The 23,696-nt window shown below is 40.5% G+C and overlaps 3 protein-coding genes across 9 annotated transcripts; 2 read left to right on the top strand and 1 right to left on the bottom strand.

Moving 5' to 3' along the window:
* Positions 1 to 4,069: 4,069 nt before the first annotated feature.
* LOC104416489 (WAT1-related protein At1g09380) lies at positions 4,070 to 8,085 on the bottom strand. Its single transcript, XM_018860224.2, has 7 exons — positions 7,752 to 8,085; positions 5,713 to 5,775; positions 5,329 to 5,445; positions 4,994 to 5,243; positions 4,694 to 4,852; positions 4,417 to 4,568; positions 4,070 to 4,272 (listed from the first exon to the last, which is right to left on the bottom strand). Exons 1-7 carry the CDS (start codon positions 7,928 to 7,930, stop codon positions 4,089 to 4,091), a joined length of 1,104 nt encoding a protein of 367 aa, XP_018715769.2. The 5' UTR covers positions 7,931 to 8,085; the 3' UTR covers positions 4,070 to 4,088.
* A 3,462-nt stretch (positions 8,086 to 11,547) lies between these two features.
* LOC104456886 (GDSL esterase/lipase At1g09390) lies at positions 11,548 to 15,152 on the top strand. Its single transcript, XM_010071768.3, has 5 exons — positions 11,548 to 11,871; positions 13,233 to 13,421; positions 13,619 to 13,779; positions 14,039 to 14,303; positions 14,496 to 15,152. Exons 1-5 carry the CDS (start codon positions 11,613 to 11,615, stop codon positions 14,819 to 14,821), a joined length of 1,200 nt encoding a protein of 399 aa, XP_010070070.2. The 5' UTR covers positions 11,548 to 11,612; the 3' UTR covers positions 14,822 to 15,152.
* An 840-nt stretch (positions 15,153 to 15,992) lies between these two features.
* Positions 15,993 to 19,804, top strand: LOC104456887 (pentatricopeptide repeat-containing protein At1g56690, mitochondrial). 7 transcript variants are annotated; one of them, XM_010071769.3, is made up of 4 exons: positions 15,993 to 18,691; positions 18,998 to 19,082; positions 19,314 to 19,445; positions 19,528 to 19,804. In XM_010071769.3, exon 1 carries the CDS (start codon positions 16,433 to 16,435, stop codon positions 18,548 to 18,550), a length of 2,118 nt encoding a protein of 705 aa, XP_010070071.2. In that variant the 5' UTR covers positions 15,993 to 16,432; the 3' UTR covers positions 18,551 to 18,691; positions 18,998 to 19,082; positions 19,314 to 19,445; positions 19,528 to 19,804. The 7 variants fall into 7 exon arrangements, with proteins under 7 accessions (XP_010070071.2, XP_010070073.2, XP_039170885.1 ...); XM_010071771.3 differs by having other exon boundaries at positions 15,993 to 18,737; XM_039314951.1 differs by having other exon boundaries at positions 15,993 to 18,843.
* The last annotated feature ends 3,892 nt before the right edge of the window (positions 19,805 to 23,696 follow it).

Genomic DNA, 23,696 nt, shown 5'->3' with positions numbered 1-23,696 from the left:
AAATAGAAGGCAATCCAAATATTTTCTAACAAATATTGCATTATAAAGTACCATATGTATTGCCTAAAATAGGTAAAATAACTTTATTATTATAGAGTTATGAAAACCAATGTCCAAATCTACAATGGCTTACCTAACGCCAACGGTTCATTGCAAATCCATAAAGGGCAAGGATCGCGGCAAGGATCTCAGCATTTAAAGATGAGAGATTGCATTATTTATTGCCTAAAATAGGTAAAATAACTTTATTATTATAGAGTTATGAAAATCAATGTCCAAATCTACAACAGCTTACCTGGAGGAGTAATGCTGACGGTTCATTGCAAATCCATAAAGGGCAAGGATCGCGGCAAGGATCTCAGCATTTAAAGATGAGAGAGAGAGAGAGAGAGAGAGAGAGATATGATGATGAGCAATGTTTTGACAAGTGTCAGTGGTTTGTACTACCTATTGGTTTGTGTCTTGAGAGGACAATGTGTTAAAAATGGAACTCCTAGAAATTTCCAGAGACATTATGCTTATTTTAGTTTGTAATGATTTGATATTTGCCTATGAATAAGACACGGACCGGTAGGCAGTCTCATCTTAGCGCTCGAATAGCTAACCTTCACAATTGTCATCTTTGCGCTTGAATAGCTAACCTCATACGTGTTATAGCCATCTTATCAAATAAAGCCACCGTGTTCCCCCTTATATAAAGTGGTCCACCGTATCTCTGTATTCATATTTCAAAAGAAAAAAGAAGGTTGCAAATATGAATTCCTCCATTAGACTTTTTGCGGTGTTCATGATCATTGCTGCCCTTCTACACGCTTGCTCCGGAGAAACCCGTGTCCAAATCTACAACAGCTTACCCGGAGGAGTAACACTAACGGTTCACTGCAAAGCCATAAAGGGCAAGGATCGCGGACAGGATCTTGGCGCTCAACAGATTCCTCCTGGTGGCATGTGGGAATTTCATTTTAGGCCTCGTTCTGCCCTCTTCTCTTGCAGTTTTCAATGGCCTGGTCAATTTCACAATTTTGATATATATGAGGAGAAAAGAGATGATAAGCGATGTTATGACAAGTGCCAGTGGTTTGTACAACCTACTGGTCCGTGTCTTGAGAGGACAATGTGCGAAAAATGGAAATCCTAGAAATTTCCAGAGAAATTTGGTCTTAGTTCAGTTTTTAACGATTTGATATTTGCCTATGAATAAGACTCAGTATGCTCCTTCTTTAGGTGAAATTAAAATAGTTGATGGATATCTTCTCAGGGTATTGATGTGTTAAAGAGATATATATATATATATATATATTATATATATATATATATATATATAAAATAAGGCACACTTAACAAGCATATATGCAATTGATGACACTAACCGATTATTTAAGCCGTTAATAAGAAGATATATTAAAGTTGGTAAAAAATAGGAGAATTGTTTTTCAGTCAGCGATAAAAGAAGCTGATAATTTAAGGAATGAAATATTAACGTCCGTAAGTAACTAAAACGAGAGTTCCTAACTCCAAAGTACTTAGGAACTTAACTGACAAAAGTTCATAACCACTCTAATTGAGATTGGTATTTTCTAAGAAGGGTTGGTAAATTTAACAATTGGCAAGTAATACAAATAAAAGTAGGAACTCCAAAGAAATGTTAGTAGAGTTAATAAATAAATAAATATAAGTAAGCAACTCAAATAAGAATTGGTCACCCAAAACTATAGTAGGTATCCTAATTGTACAATAGTTGATAAGTTACACAAATAAAAGTTCGTAATTCCATATATTGGTTGGCTGATTTAATCTGTTAGTATAAAAAAAAAAAAAAAGAGAGATAAACAAAAGGAGGTTCATAATAAGTTTGATTTTGTTTGAGATAAGAGAAGATGGTAATTTGAGGAAAAAAAACTAAATTAGAATTGGTAGCTAACTCAAATAAGAGTTGGTAACACAAAGTATGTAGTACTTTAATTAGAGAAATGTTGGTAACCAGTTAACCACTCTTAATAATTGTGATATGTAATTTCTCTAAAATAGTTAGTAAGATTCGAAAAAATACTTATTATCATTGGAAAGTAACTCATATGATGAGTTGTTCACCTAAATCATCATTGTGATAAGCATTTTTTTCATTAACATATCGAGGAAGTTAGGCATGTCTGCCAAAATTGAAGTGAGGATTGAGCGCGTTGTAGTAGTCATACACATCTGTGACATTAAGCATTACCTATACTATTTCCTTGTAATCTTTATCCTTCGACAATTGGTGGCACTTGCTCGAACCGTCTTTAATTTGCTGGTACTTGGAAAAGCAGGTTTCGGCGTCATTGTAAATTTGAGCAGTAAACAGCATCGGCCTCTTTCATTGTCAATTCAATGGAAATAAGCGAAAGAAAAGGATTGTCTGCCGATTTAATGTGCGGATCACTCAAGGAAAGCATCGTGCAGAATCCAGAATCTTTTGTCTCGTTAAAAATTCCAGGTGTTACATCCAGAGAAATTGTAATGGAAGCAGGTAGTGAAGAAGAAGAAGAAGAGAGATGATGCAAGAACAGTTACAGGAGGTGGAAAAGAAGGCGAGGCCATTTCGGTTGTTGATTCGTTGGAATTTGTGTGCGAAGTTATATTGATACTTGTCTTAGCGAAAAAGGAAAAAAAATGAAGAAAATATAGTCAATTAAATTGGGATTGGTTTAGCAAGTAAAGAAGCGTGTAAAGTATAACTTAGCCCAGGAAATGGCGAGGGAGTGACTGCTCAGAACACAGCCAATATTTTTGCAAAATTACTACTTTTTCACTAAAAAAAATATCGAAAAAGGAAAAAATGCTCAACATTTCATAAAATCTAGATATACTTTTATATATATTATTCACTTAATTAAGCTTCTCTGTCTAGGACAAACACATTTGAATTTATTGCTCAACATTATTAAAGATATTTAGGATGATTCTGATGATTTTCGTATCTTTCAAGATTGTGTGAATATTTATATTAATTATGCACATCCTAATTTGATACGTCATCTTATTTAGTCATTTCATAAAATCAAGATTGTGTGAATATCTATATTTAATTATGAGCATCCTAATTTGATATGTCATCTTATTTAGTCATTTCATAAAATCTATAAATGGATTGATGTAATCTTCATTATGATATATTGATATATATGCAATTCCTCTTTTCTGCATATCTTTCTAATTTCTTAACTAGTATAAAACTAAAATTATTGTTCAATTAGGAAGGAAGAAAAATCCATGGAGAAACATCTTGGGTAGAGTCGTGAAGCGTTCTTCCTAATAATTGGCCTTCTCGGTAAAACCGATGTTCAGCTTCTTCTTCTTTTTTCCCCTTTTCTCTCTTTATATAAAGAAATGACATATATGGTGGAAATGGTTTTCGAATCTGAAAAACTAGAAACCTCATCAATGCCTTAACCATTTTGCTATGAATTGTTCAACATGACATATCTTTCAAAATTAACAATAATATTACTTGAAGTTAGGCCCGAATCTAGGGTTGATTCTGAAGGAGCCGGCCAATCCGTTTCCATGATGATTTGTAGGGGAGCTTACTCCGATAAGGCATGTTTCTCTGCATTTTTGTAATCCGGAACTTATTCATCCTAAAATTCATCATCCCAATTTCAGAGACGATTAAGATGATCACAATGGTGGCTATCGTTGCAACATGTGACCGCTGATTTAATGGTTTCCTCTGACTGAGTGAATGTGGCGCTATCGAGATTCACAGAGAGCAATCATTAGGGCTCAAAGTTATTTGTATGGTCTTTTAGAGACTTTTACCTGGTCCTATCCTGTTACGAGCTTGTTGACTTATTGGGTCAGACCAATTCATGTTACCAACGAAACGTAATACAAATTTATATGATGCTCGGGCCCCAATAATTATGCAAAGAGATGAGATCTCAATGGGTGTCCTTCGAGCGAATGACTTTCAGTGAAGGACTGCTCTCCAATGGTGCCAGGAGTTGTGATTCCTGAGGTGTCAAGATGTGCAATCGCGTGGAATTTGGGGAACACCCGACCCGAGAAGTCGAATCGGATTGGATCGTTATTTAAGCAACACATAAAAATCAGTTTGTATCTCGCTGACTTTCGTCGTTTACGTGAGGACGAAGCTGCAACTCCGAGTCTTCTTTCTCACGGTACTTGCCTGCTGCTTCCATCTCGTCAGCAATTCTCGCTTGCTCTGCTTCCTTGCCCTTGCCCCACAGAACGGAGTAGAGCCCGACAATGATGAGCACGGTCCCTACCAATCTGAAATTTTAAAGGAAACAAAAAAAAAAAAAAAAAAAAAAATCAGTGAATGCAACATTACCAATTTGAAGATAGTCTTCAAAAAGTGTACAACTTCACATTTCATATATCTTAACCTAACGTTATGGTAAAAGGGATACGTACGTTCCGATATATAGTTTCTCGCGAAGGAGTGCCCAGCTCAGGATGGTCGACATGACTAGTAACAAAGGGCTGAAGATGGAAGTGTAGAGCGGGCCTTTTCTATGGACACACCAGGACATAATGCAGAACGCAAGTGCAGAACACACAATGCCCTAAAATTGAAAAACCATCAGCATTATCTTTGTGCAAAACATTTTCCATAGTATCGATGCATAAAGAGCCACAATAAGGCCACTCTACTATTTGTTGAAGTTCATTCAATGTCTAGGACGCATACCACATAGAAAACTGCGATGAGCCGGATCTTGGATCTCAAAGACCAGTCAGCAACATTACATTTAGTAGCGGCACCAATGATCGAACACTCAACACTAGCCATGAGACACATTAGCATTGTGGCTGTGTAAGGAGCTGGAAATTTGGGACTCAATTTTGCCTAAATTTGTTACGAAACAAGCGTCAAGAGATTGAAGTGAACTCTCAAACTTTCTCTTTGATATGAGTTTGTCCCCCCCATAAGAGAGATATAGAAAATGATTATAAAAGGAAAAAAAAAAGAAGGAAATGTTTCACTTACTTGGATAATGAACCAAAGTGCACAGCTGCAAGCGCTACAAAAGAGAAGAAAAGGTCCCAAGATGGAGTGGCTTTTGTAGGTTGAGCGTTTATCTGTCATTTTCTCTGCATAGTTCCAACGAATGCCAGAGGTACTATCTGCAATGGTGTGCCCGTGGTAAAACGAGAGCAACATCGCTCCACCCACGCATAGCACTGTTCCGATCACTTTTGCTTGTCCTGTCTTTGTCTTGATACCGAACGATTCTTGTCTATCCAAAAACATTCATTGATTATGTGGTTGCATTTTGCTTAATAGTTTCGAACAAATAGATTAAGGATGAAAGTATACAATACTTGAAGATCAGGGCGAATACAAATGTCAAGACTGGGAGGGTATTGGTCATTGCTCCGGCGATCATGGGACTCGAATTGTTCAGGCCCATAAAAAAGAAAACTTGGTTCACGGAAGCCCTGCACAGTTTGGTTGAACTTTCAAATCCATGAAAATCTTTCCTTTTTTCCATTTGACTCTTAAGGTGCGGAGAAGAGCATAATTTTATATGCATCAAAACAATTACTTTTTTTGGATTTGCATGTGTGTTTCTGATGATATTAGAATTGACAGATGAGGACAGATGAGGTCCAACTAGTGACTCCTAGCACACGACTGAGAATAGAAAGGCAATAACATAATTAATTCCAAATCAATGCAAGATCAAGAGATGGAAGCTTGCTTACCCAGTAATGGAACTTAAAAAAATATAGAACAAGATTGGCACTGTAATCTTGGGTCTTGTCTTCCTGCGATGGACAATAATCAGGAATAATAAGTAGCCTCGAGAACATTCGACTATGGTATGATAATTAGTATAAGGGTTCTCATGTATTCAATTTGCCAAAGAAGAGAAACTTCGTATTGAAAAAACCTAAATAGTTCTCTCCTGATAGCACTAATTCTACGGCAAAGCCATATTGCTACTTTCATTTCTCTTTTGCTTAAGGATGGAACCTTAAAATATACACAAGCATCTAGTTCACGAGAAATTCCTTAATTCTAAACATTTTCACTTTTTGCTAATTGAGTCCATCTGATCAATCTTAGTTGGAATTCTCTAACATAGACATCGGGAGTCCTATGTGGCACGGGCAATGCTGATGTGGACAAGTTTATTATTTTTTAAATATTTTTTTCAAACTTTTTATATTTTTTTTCTTTTTTTCTCCTCTCTCTTCTTTCTATGTCGGTCACCCAACCTTCGACAACTAGCAAGGGTCGGCCTCGTTAGCCTCAAGCGAGGTCGCTCTTGTTGGGTACTAGCAAGGGGCGACTTCACCGACCTCACGTGAGGTCGCCCTCACCAGGATCTAACGAGGGCAAGCCTCACTCGAGATCAGCGAGGCCATCGCTCACCCTCACCCTCACTCAAAGCAAACGAGGGTCAGCCTCACTGACTGCAATCGAGGCTTGCCCTTGCCAAGGTCTACGAGGTTGTCCCTCACCAAAGCTCAGCAAAGGCAACCTTGCGTGAGGCTAGTGAGGTCACCCTTGCCAATTCCTAGGGCGACTTGCTTGAGGCCGACTTGCTTGAGGCCGATGAGGTCAAGCCTCTCCGGTCACAACTTCTAGCTGGTTGCTAGAGACTAAACAATCATCAAAGGAAGAGGAGAGAGGAGAAAAAAATTATAAAAATTCCAAGAAAGTATTTAAAAAATAAAAAAAAATTGTCCACATCAATATCGATCATACCATATAGGACGGCTAGCATTTACGTCGGTGAAATTCAATTAAAATTGATCGGATAGACTCAATTGTTAAAATTGAAACGATTTAGGATTCAATTGGCAAAATTGAAAGATTTATAATTGAATTGATAAAACTGCAATAGGTTTAGGACTTTGTGGGCAATTTTCCTTAAAAAAAAAAAAAAAAAAAAAACCAGAAGAAAGCCGAAAAGTTAGAGATTTGGTTTGAGTAAGTTTGTCCAATTGGCCAAGACAAACCGCTTATGCATAAGTGGTAAGCAAAATTTTCACAAGGTTAGATGGCTTCAATTGGTATATTAGTTGCCAAATCTAGGAAATCTATGAACATTTGATTCAGATTATTGCCAAATCTAGGAAATCTATGAACATTTGATTCAGATTATTGGTTCTCAAGCATAAGAAATCAATATGTCTTTTTTTTATTAGACATAAAAAAAAGAGAGTTCTTTTTCTTTTTTTCTTTTTTGCATCATAATTGTTTTTGTCCCACGTTTTTTAGGGTTCGAGTCCACACCAACTTCTCCCCTAAAGTGCGATTTGACGCGGCACCGATGCATGGCACCTTAATTAGCCGTTTCAACTAGTCACTAATCTTGGCCAAACGAAATTAAAAACTGAGTCAGGAACTTCTTCACTGCTGCCTAAGAAGGCCTCATACTATAGCCTCTAACTTCCCTTTGCTTAGGGTTTTGACCTCACTCGAAACTGTCATCCATGCTTTGATCTAGTTTGAGCAGAAATGAAAACACCATCCAGAGAGCATGCCTAGTCTCACATCCCACGATAGATCTTACGAACGAAGAAGCATGAATGACGAATGAACACTAATCGTAATAACCAAAGTCGACTCACCATCATCACCCGAAAAGCAGTGCAACACGCAGTCATGTCAAAAGGAATAAAAAGAACATCATTTTTCACTCAAACCCGAGTGCTTTTTTTCTTCCCCGTGGGGATGCTACTTGCGTTGAAGATCATCAGGATGGAGTTGCTTGGTAATTTTAACTGCATACCTCTCCAAGAAAAGAGCGAAAGGTGTGATGGCGACGGTGGCGATGATCTGGCGATAGGCGATGAGCACAAAAGGGTTTATTCCGTCGTCCATGGCCAGCTTCGATATGAAGCTCATTCCTGTGAATCCCACTTGCACAATCACCATGGCCAAGAATGACATCACATCAAAATTCGCCATTTCTTTTATATAATCTCTCTGTGTCTCTCTCACGAACTCTATCGATCTTCCCTGGACTGATTCCAGAGATCAGCGAGAGAGAGATGGAAAGAGAGACGTGAGAAAGACCTTCAACACGAAGAAGAGAGAGAGGGACAGATATGCAAAATGCAACAGAAACGTAGCTCCTGCGGTTTATGAACAACGAAAGTGATGGTTCCACAATAAATGACTGTCAGACGGAGAGAGACGGAAAGAGGGATGCACCGCAACACCTGTCGGCATGCATGGGACGAGGTTGCCAGATTCTGAAAATTAAGTGATAGCACGGCTTTCAGTTATGAGCTTTTCTTTGGTTTTGGCTTCTTCTTCATCTTGCTCTCTGTGCCTTGCATTTGCTTCCAGAAGCATTCAAGCCACCAAACGGCTTTGCTAATTTGGCAAAAGGGGTGAGACCCTTAATTGCATTGGAAATGAATGCGTCGCTTGGAAGATGAAACGCAGAGCCCGGGCAGCAGAGCTAGCATAGTAAAGTTCTCAAGAAAAAGGTTGCTTTTTGTCGGTGGGGGTGTTTGTCTGTCATTTTCTTTGCATGCGTCCAATGAATGCCAAAGTTACCGATTCCCGTGTCGCGTCCATTATAAACTAAGAGTGGCATGGCTCCGCTCAAACAAACACGGATCCTGATCACTTTCGCCTTCGATGTGATTCCAAGCGATTCTCTTCTGTCCAAGACAAATTTCGGAAAATGTGAACAGATTTTTCAAAATCCGATTGTATAATGACTAGTAGTGTACTTATTAAGCTTGTGAATAGTACCAAATAACTAATTTCATAAATTGAGGGATTAGATTGAATAAATTAAAAAGTTTATGAACTGAATTGAACATTTAAGAATTATTCAAGGGGCACATGGAATGACTAAAAATCAAGGGATTGACATTGTATAGTTAGAATAAATTTTTAAAAAGTCCTCACCTATTGTATGGTAGCTAATTTAATTCTAAAAGTTTTAATTTAACCAATTCAGCCCTAAATGATTTGATGATTTTCCATTCTCACATGTACACACACTCAACACTCGTCTCTCACCTCACTCTCGGTACCCCTTCCTCTCTTAAATGTACATGCTGATTTAGGAACTAATCACCCCTACTAGAGCGTTCAAAATTCAAGAAAGTTCATCTAGCAAAAAGGCCATTTCGTGCCTAATCAACCCTCAAAAGTCCTCTCCATCAAAAGATCGGCCCATGTTCTGTTCTTTCCTTCGGAGCCTGGACGGGGCTTGATGATCTCACGAAGCTCTCGTACTGAACAGACCACTGCAATTGCCCGAATTCAAAGATTATTTCGGACCGACGACCTGAAATTTAAGGCGATCGATGCTTAGTTAAGTGGAAAAAAACCAAGCATCAGCCGAAAGAGAGAAAAAAAAAGTTCCGACCTTTGAACGGTCTCGGAACTTCGTCTTGCGGATTTCATATGCGGACGAAGCTCGTAACGGTCCCGCGTCGTGCTTTCTGCACCCACGCAGCGATCTCCGGCACTTCCCACATCGCCCGCCTCGCGCGCCTAGGACAGATCGACAATGCGCGGAGGGTGATCGACCAAATGCTTCACAAGCCCATCGCGTCCTGGAACGCGGTCGTTGCCGGGTACTTCCAGAACAGCAGGCCCCACGAAGCGCGGGAGATGTTTGACAGAATGCCTGAGAGGAACACGGTTTCGTGGAATGGGTTGGTTTCTGGTTATGTTAGGAATGACATTATATAGTTGGGATAATTGTCAAAAAAGTCTTAACTCATTGTACGGCGGTTAATTCCGGTGGTTAATTCCATTCTGAAAGTTTCAATTCAACTAATTTATTCTAAACAGTTTGACGATTTTTCATTCTCTCACACGCGCACACACTTGGCACTCACTCCCTCACCACACTCTTGGTACCCTTTCCTCTCTCACTCTCGCGTTCACCCTCTCACTTATATCGAACTCCGTCACTCTCATTTCCCCCATATGACTCCTAGCTGGTTCTCATTCCCTTAAGGTTGTAAGTTCTCAACCTTTGTTAACACTTAAATTTCAACGACGCATAAAAAAATTAGGAATCAACTTAGCCTACAAAAGAATTTTCATTAAATAGCACATCATGTAGGTATTAATACTATTTGCATCAATTAAGTTTTATTTCATTTCTATTTCATGTTCCTTTATTTTACTTCATTTCAAATAAATAGAAAATTAATTTTAAAAAATTAAATTTTTTGGGAAAAGGGAATCCCGCGAGGGCTCGGGTCGCTGGATTCCCTTTTCACGCTTCTCTTCTGTCCGGGCCGGCCCATCCCCTCTATTTCTTTCCCCCGACCAGGCCCGGCCCCTCCTTCCGCCATCCTTCTTCCTCTGCAGCTCACGAAAACGAGGACAACAGAGCGGAGCAGGAGCAAGGGCAGAGCAGGAGCGGAGCAGAGGAGCAGGTCGGCGACTTATGGGAGCAGCCTGCAGCAGGCCCACCTGCCCCGAGTACGGGCGGATGGGTTGTCCGACCCCATAAAATAGCGGGGAGAGAGTGAGGCCTGGGGTGTGGAAAAATCGGGTGAGAGAGGGAGAGAGACCGAGGGAGAGAGAACAGAGAAGGAATGCGGCGACCACCGTGCCTGCATCGCGGCCAACATCCCACGGGCATCGCCCTTCTCCCCGCGCCAAGCCTCGGTGGGTTCCGGTTCGCCCCGATCTTCGAGGTCGTCCATAGTCCGACGTCGCGAGCCAGGCAGGGAGCACCCACCGACCGCCCCTGTTTTTGCCTTCGTATGCCTTCGGTGCTCTGTTTCGGACTCGCCGGACCGGGCTGTGTTGTCCGGTTCGTGCGAGTTTGCGGCCTTATTTGTGTGCGTGCTCTTGTGTGTCGATTACTTCGAATCCTGGCTCGAGCTTGGGTTCGGTCATCCCCGTTGCTCACCCCTCGGTTTACGTATATTAACCGTTCGATGAAATGCCCGAGTGAGATTTTTGCGGTCGGTCTTACTTCTCTGTCCATTTTGGGTGCTCGTTGCTTGTTAGCTGCGTTTTGATAGATTCCCACCACTCAGTATCAATATGTTCGGTATTTTTCTTTTTGGAAAACGGAGATTCGTCTTTTTCAACCGGGGCGGTTATCCCTCATAGTGCAACCAAAAAAAAAAAAAAAAAAAAAAGAAAGCACCGAACGTAAATGCCAACAAGTAACCCAATGCTGACGTAATAATTTTTAAATGATTTTTTTTTATTTTTTGAATCTTTTATTAATATTTTTTCCTTTTTTTTTCCTCCCTTTTTTACTCCTTAGATTGTCCTCTCGGTGGCTGGCGAGGGCCACAGGAGGCTCGAGGCTCGAGGCTCGCAAGCGAACCGAGGAGAAAGAATGGAGAAAAGAAAAACGAAGAAAAGAAAAAAAAAAGTTCGAAAAAGTTCAAAAAAGAATTATTAAAAATTAGTACGTTGGCATTTGATCGCTGGTCGGCGTTTGCATCGACCGAGAGGGAGGGAGGGGTCAGTCCTGTCCGCCTGGTCACACCGACATTTGCAACGAGGGGACACACGTTTCCGCTCCTTGGGATAGCACTATCCGTATCCCGAACCAACTCCTGCTCGTACCCAAACACCCCCCGTAAAACTCACAACTACAAAGCTAGTCCATCTCGATCGCTTCGCGTTCTCGTCGTTTCTCACTATGTCCGCTTCGCTTCTCTCTCTCCTCCGCCTCCTCCTCCTCTTCTCCGTCGTTTCACTCGCTCCGCCGCGCTCCGCCGCCTCCGGCTGCGGCGGCGGCGGCCGCCGGCCGGTCGTCTTCAACTTCGGCGACTCCAACTCCGACACCGGCGGGCTCGCCGCCGGCCTCGGCTTCCCGGTCAACCCCCCGAACGGCCGCTCCTTCTTCGGCCGGTCGACCGGCAGGCTGTGCGACGGGCGGCTGGTGATCGACTTCCTCTGTAAGCGCCCCCTGCATCTCTTAAAGCCTTTTCTCCCTTTCGCGGGGATCACTGGGTAGTCACCTTGCCTCTCGGTAGTTCGATTGTCTTTAGCTGGAATTCCAGCGGTTAGGAGCTCGTGAGGCCGTGCGGTACGCCGGAAATCTCGCTGCTCGAGCCCGTGTTCTGGATTAGAAGTAGCGAGTCCGGCGTTTGCCTCCGGGATCGTGAATCTGGTGATGTTGTCGTTCTCTTTTGGTGGAGCGAAAGGAGTAAGGATCACGCTTGTGAATGATTAACGTGGGAATCTGGTGATATCGTATAATATTGACCGGGGAAGATGTCGTTTTTCTTTATTCAATTGGGGATCTTGAGAGGGAGATTTTTGTCGGCATTGTACTATTTTACTAGTCAGACAGTGGCGACAGGGGTAAGCGGGGGGCCCACCATTGCAATTGCTGATGACGATGCCTCTTTTGGGCATGAGCAAAACTTTCTAATCGCTGCGTGTTAGACGCTATTATGGATAATTAGTTGATGAAATCATCATGAGCTGCATTCAAATCTAGTAAGTAACAAATCTAAAATTCTGGGTCTTTCTTATGAGCGAGAATTTGTAAAGACAGGTAGCCGGTGCGTGGTTGTTTGTGAATAAGATTCTATTTATAAAAGGTATTATTATGTGAATAATGGTACCAGGGATTCATCTGTCAATTTGTTCTGACCTCTATCTTTTGTCTTCTTCTTTTTTTTTCCATTGTTTTTATTTCCATTAAATAGCTATTTTTTTGAGATTTTAAGTGCTGGCACTGCTTTGAATTTCCTTTTGTTTTTGACGTATTGAAAAGCGATCACCTTCAAGATGGCTGATGAACCAGAGCACCCTGTGCGTAGGCAATCCATATCATCTCAGTTTTGACAAATGGTGCTCCTCAGGTTTCATTTTGATACACTTTTAAAAGGAAATGAATGTAGGGGCTTTAGTCATGGATTCTCCTAGCATGGAGATCACATATCCATCAGAAATGGTTTGGAGATAGTCTTGACAGAAAGGGGTCAGGGAATAGAGAAGAGAGCGTGTTTAGAGATTGACATCGTGAGAGTTTGCTTATCATGGTTCCTAGCTCGCCATTTTAACTTTTAGCTTTCCCAATATTGAAGTTGTTTGTTTTTAAGGGAAGCAGTAATAAATTTGGTCGGATGATAACTCGATAAGAAATGACTTTGTATATTTTTATAGGTTGCATAAGCTAATTAAAAGGATGAAAGTTATAAGGGACAAAGTCATGTGGAATTATTTTTATTCTTGTTGTGTATAACTTTCATGCCAATAAAGTTGGGGTTGAAAATTTTTTTGTTGGCCAATATGTCTAATCTTGCAGGCCAAAGTTTGAACACTAGTTTTCTCATTCCTTACCTTGACTCTCTGGCGGGGTCCAAGTTCACAAATGGAGCAAACTTTGCAGTTGTAGGCTCGTCGACACTCCCTAAATATGTTCCTTTTTCGCTGAACATTCAGGTCATGCAGTTCCTCCATTTCAAGGGACGCATCACTGAACTGGCATCTGCAGGTGTGAATTTATGAATTCACTCATTGATTCAATGGATCCCTCTATAGATTAGCTAACCTTTGCAGATGAAAGTGATACTTGTTTTCAGCATCAGTAACTCTGCTGCTCCCTCCCTCAATAAAAAAAGTTCAGAAAAGAAAATTAAAGAATATCTGTTCAAAATGAATGCTGACAGTGTATGATTAATTCATCTGTAGGTTCAGAAGTTCCTGTGAGTGTTGATGAATTTACCAAAGCACTTTACATGGTTGACATTGGGCAGAATGACCTCGCAGATTCATTTTCCAAAAATCTTACCTATTCAGAGGTGATAAATACGGTTCCGTCTATCATTGGGGAAATTAAGACTGCTATTAAGGTGAGTTCATGCTCTTAAGTGGTCAGATAATCTTAAGAACTTTTTGAATAATATTCTTAAGTTTCTTTTCTCAAATTTTTAGTTCTTGCTACCTGCACATTTCCTTTCAAAGCAAATGGCCACATGTCATCTATGGACTTCTAACGGACCAAAGATAAATCTATGGACTTCTAATTATTGAAAGCTTTGCTTTCCCATATTTTTGCTAAATGATGCCCAGAGGGCTTTTATCAGTATCTATATTTAACAATCTATGCAGACTCTATATGACCAAGGTGCAAGAAACTTTTGGGTACATAATACTGGACCATTGGGTTGTCTTCCTCAAAAGCTTTCATTAGTTGAGAAGAAGGATCTGGATGAAAATGGGTGTCTTTCAAGTTATAATTCTGCTGCCAGAATTTTCAATGAAGGACTACTCAAATTATGCCAAGAGATGAGATCTGAGCTGGCTGATGCTACTATCACACACGTTGACATCTATGCCATCAAATATGATCTTATTGCTAACGCCTCTAAATATGGTAAGCTTGTTAGTGTCGCCCATCTCTTTTCCATTGAATCATTTGAAAAGCTATTGAGAGTTTTCTGAAAATTTTAAAAGCAGTATATTAGCACAATGACAAGCTTACCATATTTAGAGTCTAGCAAGGCATTTTGAATGTGAGTCTAGCAATCATTTTCAGGAAGCAATGACCACTTATATCACCCTGCAGGTTTCTCGAGTCCGCTAATGACATGCTGTGGTAATGGAGGACCTCCATATAACTACAATATCAGGGTCACCTGTGGTACACCTGGCTGTGAGGCCTGCAGTAATGGATCTCAACACATCAGTTGGGATGGCATTCACTACACAGAAGCTGCTAACTCCATCATAGCCTCAAAAATATTGTCCACAGCTTATTCAACGCCACGGACTCCATTAAATTTTTTTTTTTCGAGGACGACATGCTCGGGTGAAGTGCATTTGAGTGCACACCACGCATCCATGTGCTTTATTGTAGCATTTTTTCACCTTATAGCTATGAGAAGGTGGTAAACTCACGACGCCTGTAACAACATTAAAAGGAGGAATTAAGATGATCACATGGCTGATCAGTGATAAGACAGATTTAGTTCCTTTGCTAAAGCTGCTAAACCGGGTGGCAAACCATCTGTCGAGTGGCGAACTGGAAGGAGTCGGAGCATGGGACAGCGTGTGGATAATTAAGATTCATGGCCAAACGAATGTCATTGAGAGTCTGCTATTGTCCTGCAGGGTTCTTATGTTGTGCTTGTCCATGGTTTTTGCTGTCTCAGAAATGGGTGTTGTGATTTTGTACTGTTTTGAATCGAATGTCTCTTATGGAATCAGCTTCGCGTTTGTTCAATGGAACACATGACATTAATTTTAGAGGAAGCTGCGTACCTCGACATCAAGAGCAACAGGCTTCACAGGCCTGACTGAACATCGAGGAGAGCCATTACATTCACATGTACGGGTCGAAGATGCATTTCAGTTCCTCACTTATCCGATTAGCGACTTGCGATTTAGCTCCCTAAACAATACGAGGTCTCACGTTCATTTCTGTTGGCATAATCCTTTGGAGACTTGCGTCGTGAGGGGATGAGATATATCACAGTGTTGTAACTTTAGTAGGACATTCATTTGATTGCTACAATCCTTTTTTGGTTTGATAAATTGAGGACCATGCGATGAATATAAAACTAAAACGTTCACTTAAATGTTATGAATTCTAAAAGATCATTTATTTGAATGCCAAACTTCCAATCAATCATTTTCCACGAGTGTTCACTTAAGTGATATTGAAAATGTTCATCACAAGTGTCCCATGACACATCAAATTTTCCAACATTGCGGTGAACTTTTTTTAAAAATTTATGGCACTCAATGAATGTGTTTATTTTTGTTTCAAGAAAAAAAAATATTTTCATAAAAATGATCATTTATATCATTTGAAATTATTAATCACTAAAAAAATGTTTTCATAATTACCTATAATTTATATCTAGATATTTTAGTTGATGGCATAAGTATTTTTCATTCATTAGCAATCATTTTCCACGAATCAAATGGAGCTTTATGACTTTTCTTTTTCTCCATCATAAGGAAGTATAATATTTCCACTAGCGGAGAGTAGAGGTTTTTCTATAGGAAGTAGACGACACCAAAAGCACAAGTTTTTCCAATTCTAAATTCTTTTAAAGAGTAAAGAAAGGGAAATTACCAAAATCCTAAATCGAACCAATTCAACCCGAGAATTGGATCAACTAGTTCGGGGATGGCACCGGTCTATCCCGGAACTAATCACCCCTACGAGAGCGTTCCAAATTCAAGAAAGTTCATCTAGCAAAAAGCCATTTCGTGCCTAATCAACCCTCAAAAGTCCTCTCCATCAAAAGATCGGCCCATGTTCTGTTCTTTCCTTCGGAGCCTGGACGGGGCTTGATGATCTCATGAAGCACTCGTACGGAACAGACCTCTGCAATTGCCCGAATTCAAAGATTATTTCGGACCAAAACCTGAAATTTAAGGCGATCGATGCTTAGGTAAGTGGAAAAAAAACCACGCATCAGCCGAAAGAGAGAAAAAAAAAAGAAAAAGTTCCGACCTTTTAACGGTCTCGGAACTTCGTCTTGTGGATTTCATATGCGGACGAAGCTCGTAGCGGTCCCGCGTCGTGCTTTCTGCACCCACGCAGCGATCTCCGGCACTTCCCACATCGCCCGCCTCGCCCGCCTAGGACAGATTGACAATGCGCGGAGGGTGTTCGACCAAATGCTTCACAAGCCCATCGCGTCCTGGAACGCGGTCGTTTCCGGGTACTTCCAGAACAGCAGGCCCCACGAAGCGCGGGAGATGTTTGACAGAATGCCTGAGAGGAATACGGTTTCGTGGAATGGGTTGGTTTCTGGTTACGTTAGGAATGGGATGATCGAGGAAGCCCGAAAAGCATTTGATGTAATGCCCGAGCGCAATGTCGTCTCGTGGACGGCGATGGTGAGGGGGTATGTGCGGGAGGGGATGGTATCCGCGGCGGAAGTGCTCTTTTGGCAAATGCCTGAGAAGAATGTTGTGTCGTGGACTGTGATGTTGGGGGGCTTGATTCAAGATGGTAGGATTGATGAGGCCCGTCGGCTCTTTGATATGATGCCGGTCAAGGATGTTGTTGCTAGGACTAATATGATGGGAGGGTACTGTCAGGAAGGGCGACTCGATGAAGCGAGGGAAATTTTTGATGAGATGCCGCATAGAAATGTAGTCTGCTGGACGGCCATGATCACAGGGTATGCACAGAATGATCGGGTGGACATTGCTAGGAAGCTTTTCGAAGTGATGCCAGAAAAGAACGAGGTGTCCTGGACAGCTATGCTGATGGGCTATACCCAGTGTGGGCGGATAGAGGAGGCCTCAGAAATTTTCGATGTGATGCCAGTGAAGTCAGTTGTTGCCTGTAATGCAATGATCCTTGGATTTGGCCAGAGGGGGGAGGTAGTCAAATCAAGGCAGGTATTTGATATGATGAGAGAGAAGGATGATGGAACATGGAGTGCAATGATTAAGGTTTATGAGAGGAAAGGTTTTGAGCTGGAAGCGTTGGACCTGTTTGCTATGATGCAGAGAGAGGGATTCAGACCCAGCTTTCCTTCCTTAATTAGTATCCTATCTGTTTGTGCCAGCTTGGCATGTCTTGATCAAGGCAGAGAGGTTCATGCCCAGTTGATCAGGTCCCACTTTGACTTTGATGTGTATGTTACCTCAGTTCTCATCACAATGTATATTAAGTGCGGAAACCTTGTAAAAGCAAAAGTGGTGTTTGATCGGTTTGGTGTTAAGGATGTGGTCATGTGGAATTCTATCATTACAGGTTATGCACAACATGGTTTAGGAGAAGAGGCTTTGAGAGTATTTCAAGAGATGTGCTCTTCAATGACTCTACCAGATGAAGTTACCTTTGTCGGAGTACTCTCAGCATGTAGCTACACTGGGAAGGTAAATGAAGGGCGAGAGATTTTTGATTCAATGAAGAGCAAATATCTAGTGGAGCCCCAGACTGAACATTATGCCTGCATGGTTGATTTGCTTGGCCGGGCTGGCAGGTTAAATGAGGCCATGGATCTAATAAAGGGGATGCCAGTGGAAGCTGATGCTGTAGTTTGGGGTGCTTTGCTAGGGGCATGCAGGACATATATGAACTTGGATTTGGCAGAAGTTGCAGCAAAGAAACTTTTAGAATTGGAGCCTGAGAATGCTGGACCTTACATCTTGTTATCAAATCTTTATGCATCAAAAGGTAAGTGGACTGATGTTGCGGATTTAAGGAGAAAAATGAGGTCAAGGAGTGTAAGCAAGTCCCCTGGCTGTAGCTGGATTGAAGTAGAAAAGAAAGTACATATGTTTACTGGAGGCGACAGTAGGAGCCATCCCGAACATGTTGGTATCTTGAGAATGCTGGAGAAATTGGGTGTGTTGTTGAGACAAGCGGGGTATTCTCCAGATGGTAGCTTTGTGCTTCATGACATTGATGAGGAAGAAAAATTGCATAGCTTAAGGTATCACAGTGAAAAACTTGCTGTAGCTTTTGGGCTTTTAAAGATACCAGAAGGCATGCCTATCCGAGTAATGAAGAATCTTCGGGTTTGTGGTGACTGTCATTCTGCAATCAAATTAATTGCAAAAGTCACCGGAAGAGAGATAATCTTGCGGGATGCTAACAGATTCCACCATTTCAAGGATGGCTCCTGTTCCTGCAGGGACTATTGGTGATGACTCTAAATGTTGATGCTGCTAGGAGAGAATCATACCCAATCTAAAGTTTTCTAGGTATCCTGGCTCATTCAACTGAAGATGAGATGAGGCAATCCTTCTTTGCTCCAAAATTTGAGCATGTGAGGTGCCAAATTCTGGGTATGTGTGTCTATACCCTATTGGCAGAATCATATGACTTGGATGGGTAAGAAATTGAACTTTTTTTATGGACTCTCTAAAAAAGAAGTTGGAATATAAATTGGACCTGTACCAACTTCCCTTTTCACACGATTTCTGAGGCAGTTTTTGTGGTAGGGGAATCTTGCCTAGTGTGTGCAAATCCTTTTATTTCACATCTTACCTAGAAATGCACGAATCATTGCATAATTATGCTTAATGATACATATATAGTGGAAATTATACCATCTATATATCCTCTGTTCACTGTGAACTGCTTCCTTGCAGTGACATGAAAATTTGAAGATGAATTGGCTAGATGCATGAATTGATTGGAGACCTATACTGGCCTCAACCAACAGAAGGAAAAAAGGTGAACAACTGTGGAGTCAAGGTCTCTTATTTGGTGTTTAAGCTTTAAGCAAATGAACTTTATCGCCAGCAAAGGTTATTCAAATTGGGAAAGCTAGAGTTTGCACTGTCTACTCTGGTGCAACTTTGGCATTGGTGGTTTTGTTCCAGAAACCTAACATCAACACCTCCCACATCTTTCTAGTCTTTAAGTCTTACTACTCTTATCTTATTACACTTGCTGATGCACCAGCCACCGGGATGTCATGGAAGTATCAGTTGCAACAATCTTTGAAATATCAGAAAGTAGCCGCTCAAAAGTTGGTTGGTTTGCCTTATGGAGTCTTGGAGATCAAGCGGTGTTCATGCCATATCATTTGGCATTGTGCGTTTGTTCTAACATATGCGACTGATCAACTTCATTCCTTTTTCCTTTTTCGCCAAAATTAACTTTCCTTCTTTTCTAGGTGATGCTACCAATTCGACCTTGATGTTCTTGGAAGACGCCGTCGTATCTTCTGCCACTGCAGTGAGTGGACTCTGACCTTCCAGATCTTTGTTTCAGTCTCACTTTGGAGTGATCAAATTGCTGAAGAATTTACCAATATATCCGTTTCTTAATGTCGAGAGTTGTTGAGTTTTTTCTATTAGTTGGCTAGAACTTCTACCGCATTTGCTATATCACTATTTGTTTATAACAATGGTACTTTAAAAGCAATGCAAAACGTTGGATGCTCAAGATAATTTCGGTAGGTGCAACTTCATCATCGACCTTAATTTAGGAATTTTTTTTTTTTTAATGCGATGTCGATGGTTAAACCTAGAACTACTGGCTAAAGAAGTGTTTATATCTTCTATTTTTTCTCAGGGTATCTGAGAAACAGACATTGTGGTGAAAACTTATCTCATTGTTTATAATGCCTTCTGTTGCATGGTATTTGTCTTTTACGTCGGTTAGTTTATCGCATAGTCCTGAACACATGGGATGACGTTGCATGGACTCATTTCATGGACTGGGCTAATAATAATGACAATACCTATCCCCACAGGACTCCAGAAACCGAGTTACGGGCATTGCCTATTTCGTGCAGTACGATTGGTTCTATTCACACTTCGGCGATAAAACGAGTCCCTCTCATGATTTCGCCCTCCCTCTACAGAAGCCAAATGCACCTCCAACCACATTCAGGATTAAAAAATATCTAAGTGGAACCCCTCTTTCTGGGTGTCGTGTCCAAACCGTGTCCCCTGGCAATGTGTTGACGTGAAACAACTAATATGGGTCTGTTCTGCGTTATCACTGCAGCATCAATGGTGGTTGGCCCTTCTGATGTCATGAACGCGTGCGTCATTTCTGACAGTCCTACTTCTGCATCGGGTCTCAGTTGGTGTTTTTTCTCCTTCCCTGTCCCCTTTTGGGCGGTAATGCTGTCCTCCCCCTTTTGACATAATATCTCTCTCCATTACTACCATTATCATTAAGAAGATATTTTGAGGCGTGACACTGTGCGTGATTTGGATAAAGCAGTGGCGTACACTCATCCAGGGCTTCTTGAATCATCGGCATTAGGTAAGGGATTAGGAGGGGAAAGAAATGGGGTTGTAAAGGCACAATCGTGTTTGGAAGGCGGGGAACAGACCGAGTGAGATGATTGGAAAGGGAAAATGATAGATAACGAGGCATTGGAACTTTAAATCTCCATAGAGGGATTTTTTTTTATCACTTTAGTAACTTCTTCCTCACTTATATACCGTTTCTTTACACTGCATCTATTTACAATATCTTGGAAGGTACTTATGTCGGATTGAATTCTTACCCTTTCTTTTCTCTGACCATTGTCCGAACATCCATATAAATTAATGCTTTCAAATCGTGTCTTTTCTCGTCTCTTATAATATCTAAATTTATACTTTATTTTTCCTAATCAATTCCATCTAAATTGAGTATGACGCAATGTGGGGGCAATGGAGTCTAATCAATCTGTTCCGAATGTCTTTTACTTTGATTATTATGATTATTATGATTATTATTATTATTATTATTATTTGAATCTTGCAGTTTTGATGGTGTAATTTTGGTTAAATATAATACACCTGAAAGCTTTCGAAAGATAATCAACTAACATGAAAGTTTTCTTTTCTATTTTCGTAAGTAAAAGTAACAATCTGCCTAAGAAAAAAAAAACTCCAAGTTTGTGCAACAGCAATAAAGTCCTTTTTGTGACCTTTATATTTCAGGGCTCTAGGAACAAGCTAGAAATGTAGCATGCCTGTATCTTTGCTCAAATGATGAAATTTATAGGTCTCATGTGGGGTCTACCAAAGATTGGATCAATTTGCATATATAAGGTCTATGTACTTTTACTTTCAGAAAAGATTGATAGGCATTGGCACTTTAAATCTCCATAGAAGGATTATTTATCACTTTAGCAACTTCTTCCTCACTTATATATCATTTCTTTACACTGCATCTATTTACATTATCTTGGAAGGTACTTATGTCGGATTGAATTCTTACCCTTTCTTTTCCCTGAGTGTTCGAACATCTGAATAAATTAATGCTTTCAAATCATGTCTTTTCTCGTCTTTATAATTATCTAAATTTCTACTTTTTTTCCTAATCAATCCATCTAAATTGAGTATGACGCAATATGGGCGCAGTGGAGTCTAATCAGTGGAGTCTTTTACTTTGATTATTATGATTATTATGATTATTATTATTATTATTATTATTATTTTATTATTATTATTATTATTATTATTATTATTATTATTATTATTATTATTATTATTATGATTATTATCATCATCATTATTATTATTTGAATCTTGCAGCTTTGATGGTGTAATTTTGGTTAAATATAATACACCTGAAAGCTTTCAAAAGATAATCTACTAACATGAAAGTTTTCTTTTCTATTTTCGTAAGTAAAAGTAACAATCTGCCTAAGAAAATAAAACTCCAAGTTTGTGCAACAGCAGTAAAGTCCTTTTTGTGATCTTTATATTTCAGGGCTCTAAAACAAGCTAGAAATGTAGCATGCCTGTATCTTTGCTCAAATGATGAAATTTATAGGTCTCATGTGGGGTCTACCAAAGATTCCATCGATTTGCATATATAAGGTCTATGTACTTTTATTTTCACAAAAGATTGATATCGTGAGAACTTAAGAAAGAAGATATTGTTTGGATGTAATACAAATAAATTATGTATCATATGAAAGTTACTGCCAACACTACCTGACTTAACGCAAAAGTTTTTTTGTATATATATATTTTTAATCAAAACTGAACGCAAAAGGTGGATAAGTAATAAAGTGATAAAGATATGGTCCTCAAGAAGGGGGATACAAATTTTCCAGATTCTCCTAATCTTGACGAAAACTTTTCTTTTAGTCAAATTGTTACGTGGAAACTAGTCAGACGATATCTGGTTGTGAGTATGCCATCTTCCGTGTTTAAGAGGAAAAATTGATGGAGCCCCAGCTGAGTTGGATTTGAGTCATGGATTGGTATGGATCGTTAAAATTATTTTATATAAAAATAGATCAATATGAGTTACATTGGGGAATTTAATTGAATGCACTTGTACAATTCATCCAAATCCGACCCCACATGCTTGATAAGTCAAATACAGCCAAAGAAACTAAGAAATGCCTCAATGGACCCAAAAATTTCTCTAATATACAGAGGCCAAATCAAAATATACCTCTTCCTATCCTCTTGCCTTAGGCCTTGTTTCAGTTTCGCCATTCTCAGTAGAGGATTGATATCACTTTCACCATCTTCAATTGTTGTTACTATTATTGACGCGGGTTACATAAAAAAGAAGTGAATCGAACACAGAAACAAGAACCAGAGCATATGAAAATCGAGTCGATATTGACTATATTCGTTCACATTACATTAAATCGATCAATGAATGAGCCTTACAATACCGGGATTTTATAAGCAAAGATTTGAACTTGTTCAAAATACCAAGCTGTGATCTCAAAGCAAGTCTCACTGAATTTGACTAGAGGGAAAGCTTGAGATCTAAGTCATTGTCTTTTTTTTGCTTCTCTCGTTCTGCTTTCCCATCTTCTTCTTCCTCTCCTTCTTTTTGGGAGTTGGAAGGCCCTGCTTGAACCCCAGGAACGCTCCCGCTCAGAAGAAACTTGCCGTCCCCCTCGAAATCTTCCGGCCGGAACCTCGGAGTCCAGGCTGCCGCCTCCTTCCTCGCCCGCTCTTCCTCGTCCATCCTCGCCCTCTCCCGGGACTCTCTCGTGGCGCTCTGGAGCACGTCCCTCGTGCTCCGTATCAGGGCGAAGAACCTCTCGATCTGCTCCTCCTCTACCTCCTCATCCGCGCCGTCACCGCCCCCGTCCCGACCTCCCTCTTCCCTCCTCCCGACCTTCCTCCTCTTTCTCTCCCCATCATCCATCGATCCTCCTTTCTCCCACTGCAATGCAGCTGTGAAATGCGTAGGGCGAGAGCTTGACTCCTTAATATAGTGGCTACGAGGCCATGCGGGTTGGGTCCAGATCTGCGAAAGGACGAAGATGACCACGGTAAAGTTTGCTGCCGGCTAATAAAAACCGAGGGCTTCATGGTAAATGCGCACTGCGCATGGCAAAGGCAAGAAAAGAACGAACAC

The sequence above is a fragment of the Eucalyptus grandis genome, chromosome 6 (assembly GCF_016545825.1).
Source record: "Eucalyptus grandis isolate ANBG69807.140 chromosome 6, ASM1654582v1, whole genome shotgun sequence".
In the NCBI taxonomy this organism is placed as follows: Eukaryota; Viridiplantae; Streptophyta; class Magnoliopsida; order Myrtales; family Myrtaceae; genus Eucalyptus; species Eucalyptus grandis.
The sequence above is the reverse complement of the archived record's forward strand: the minus strand, read 5'-3'. Positions and strand labels throughout refer to the sequence as shown.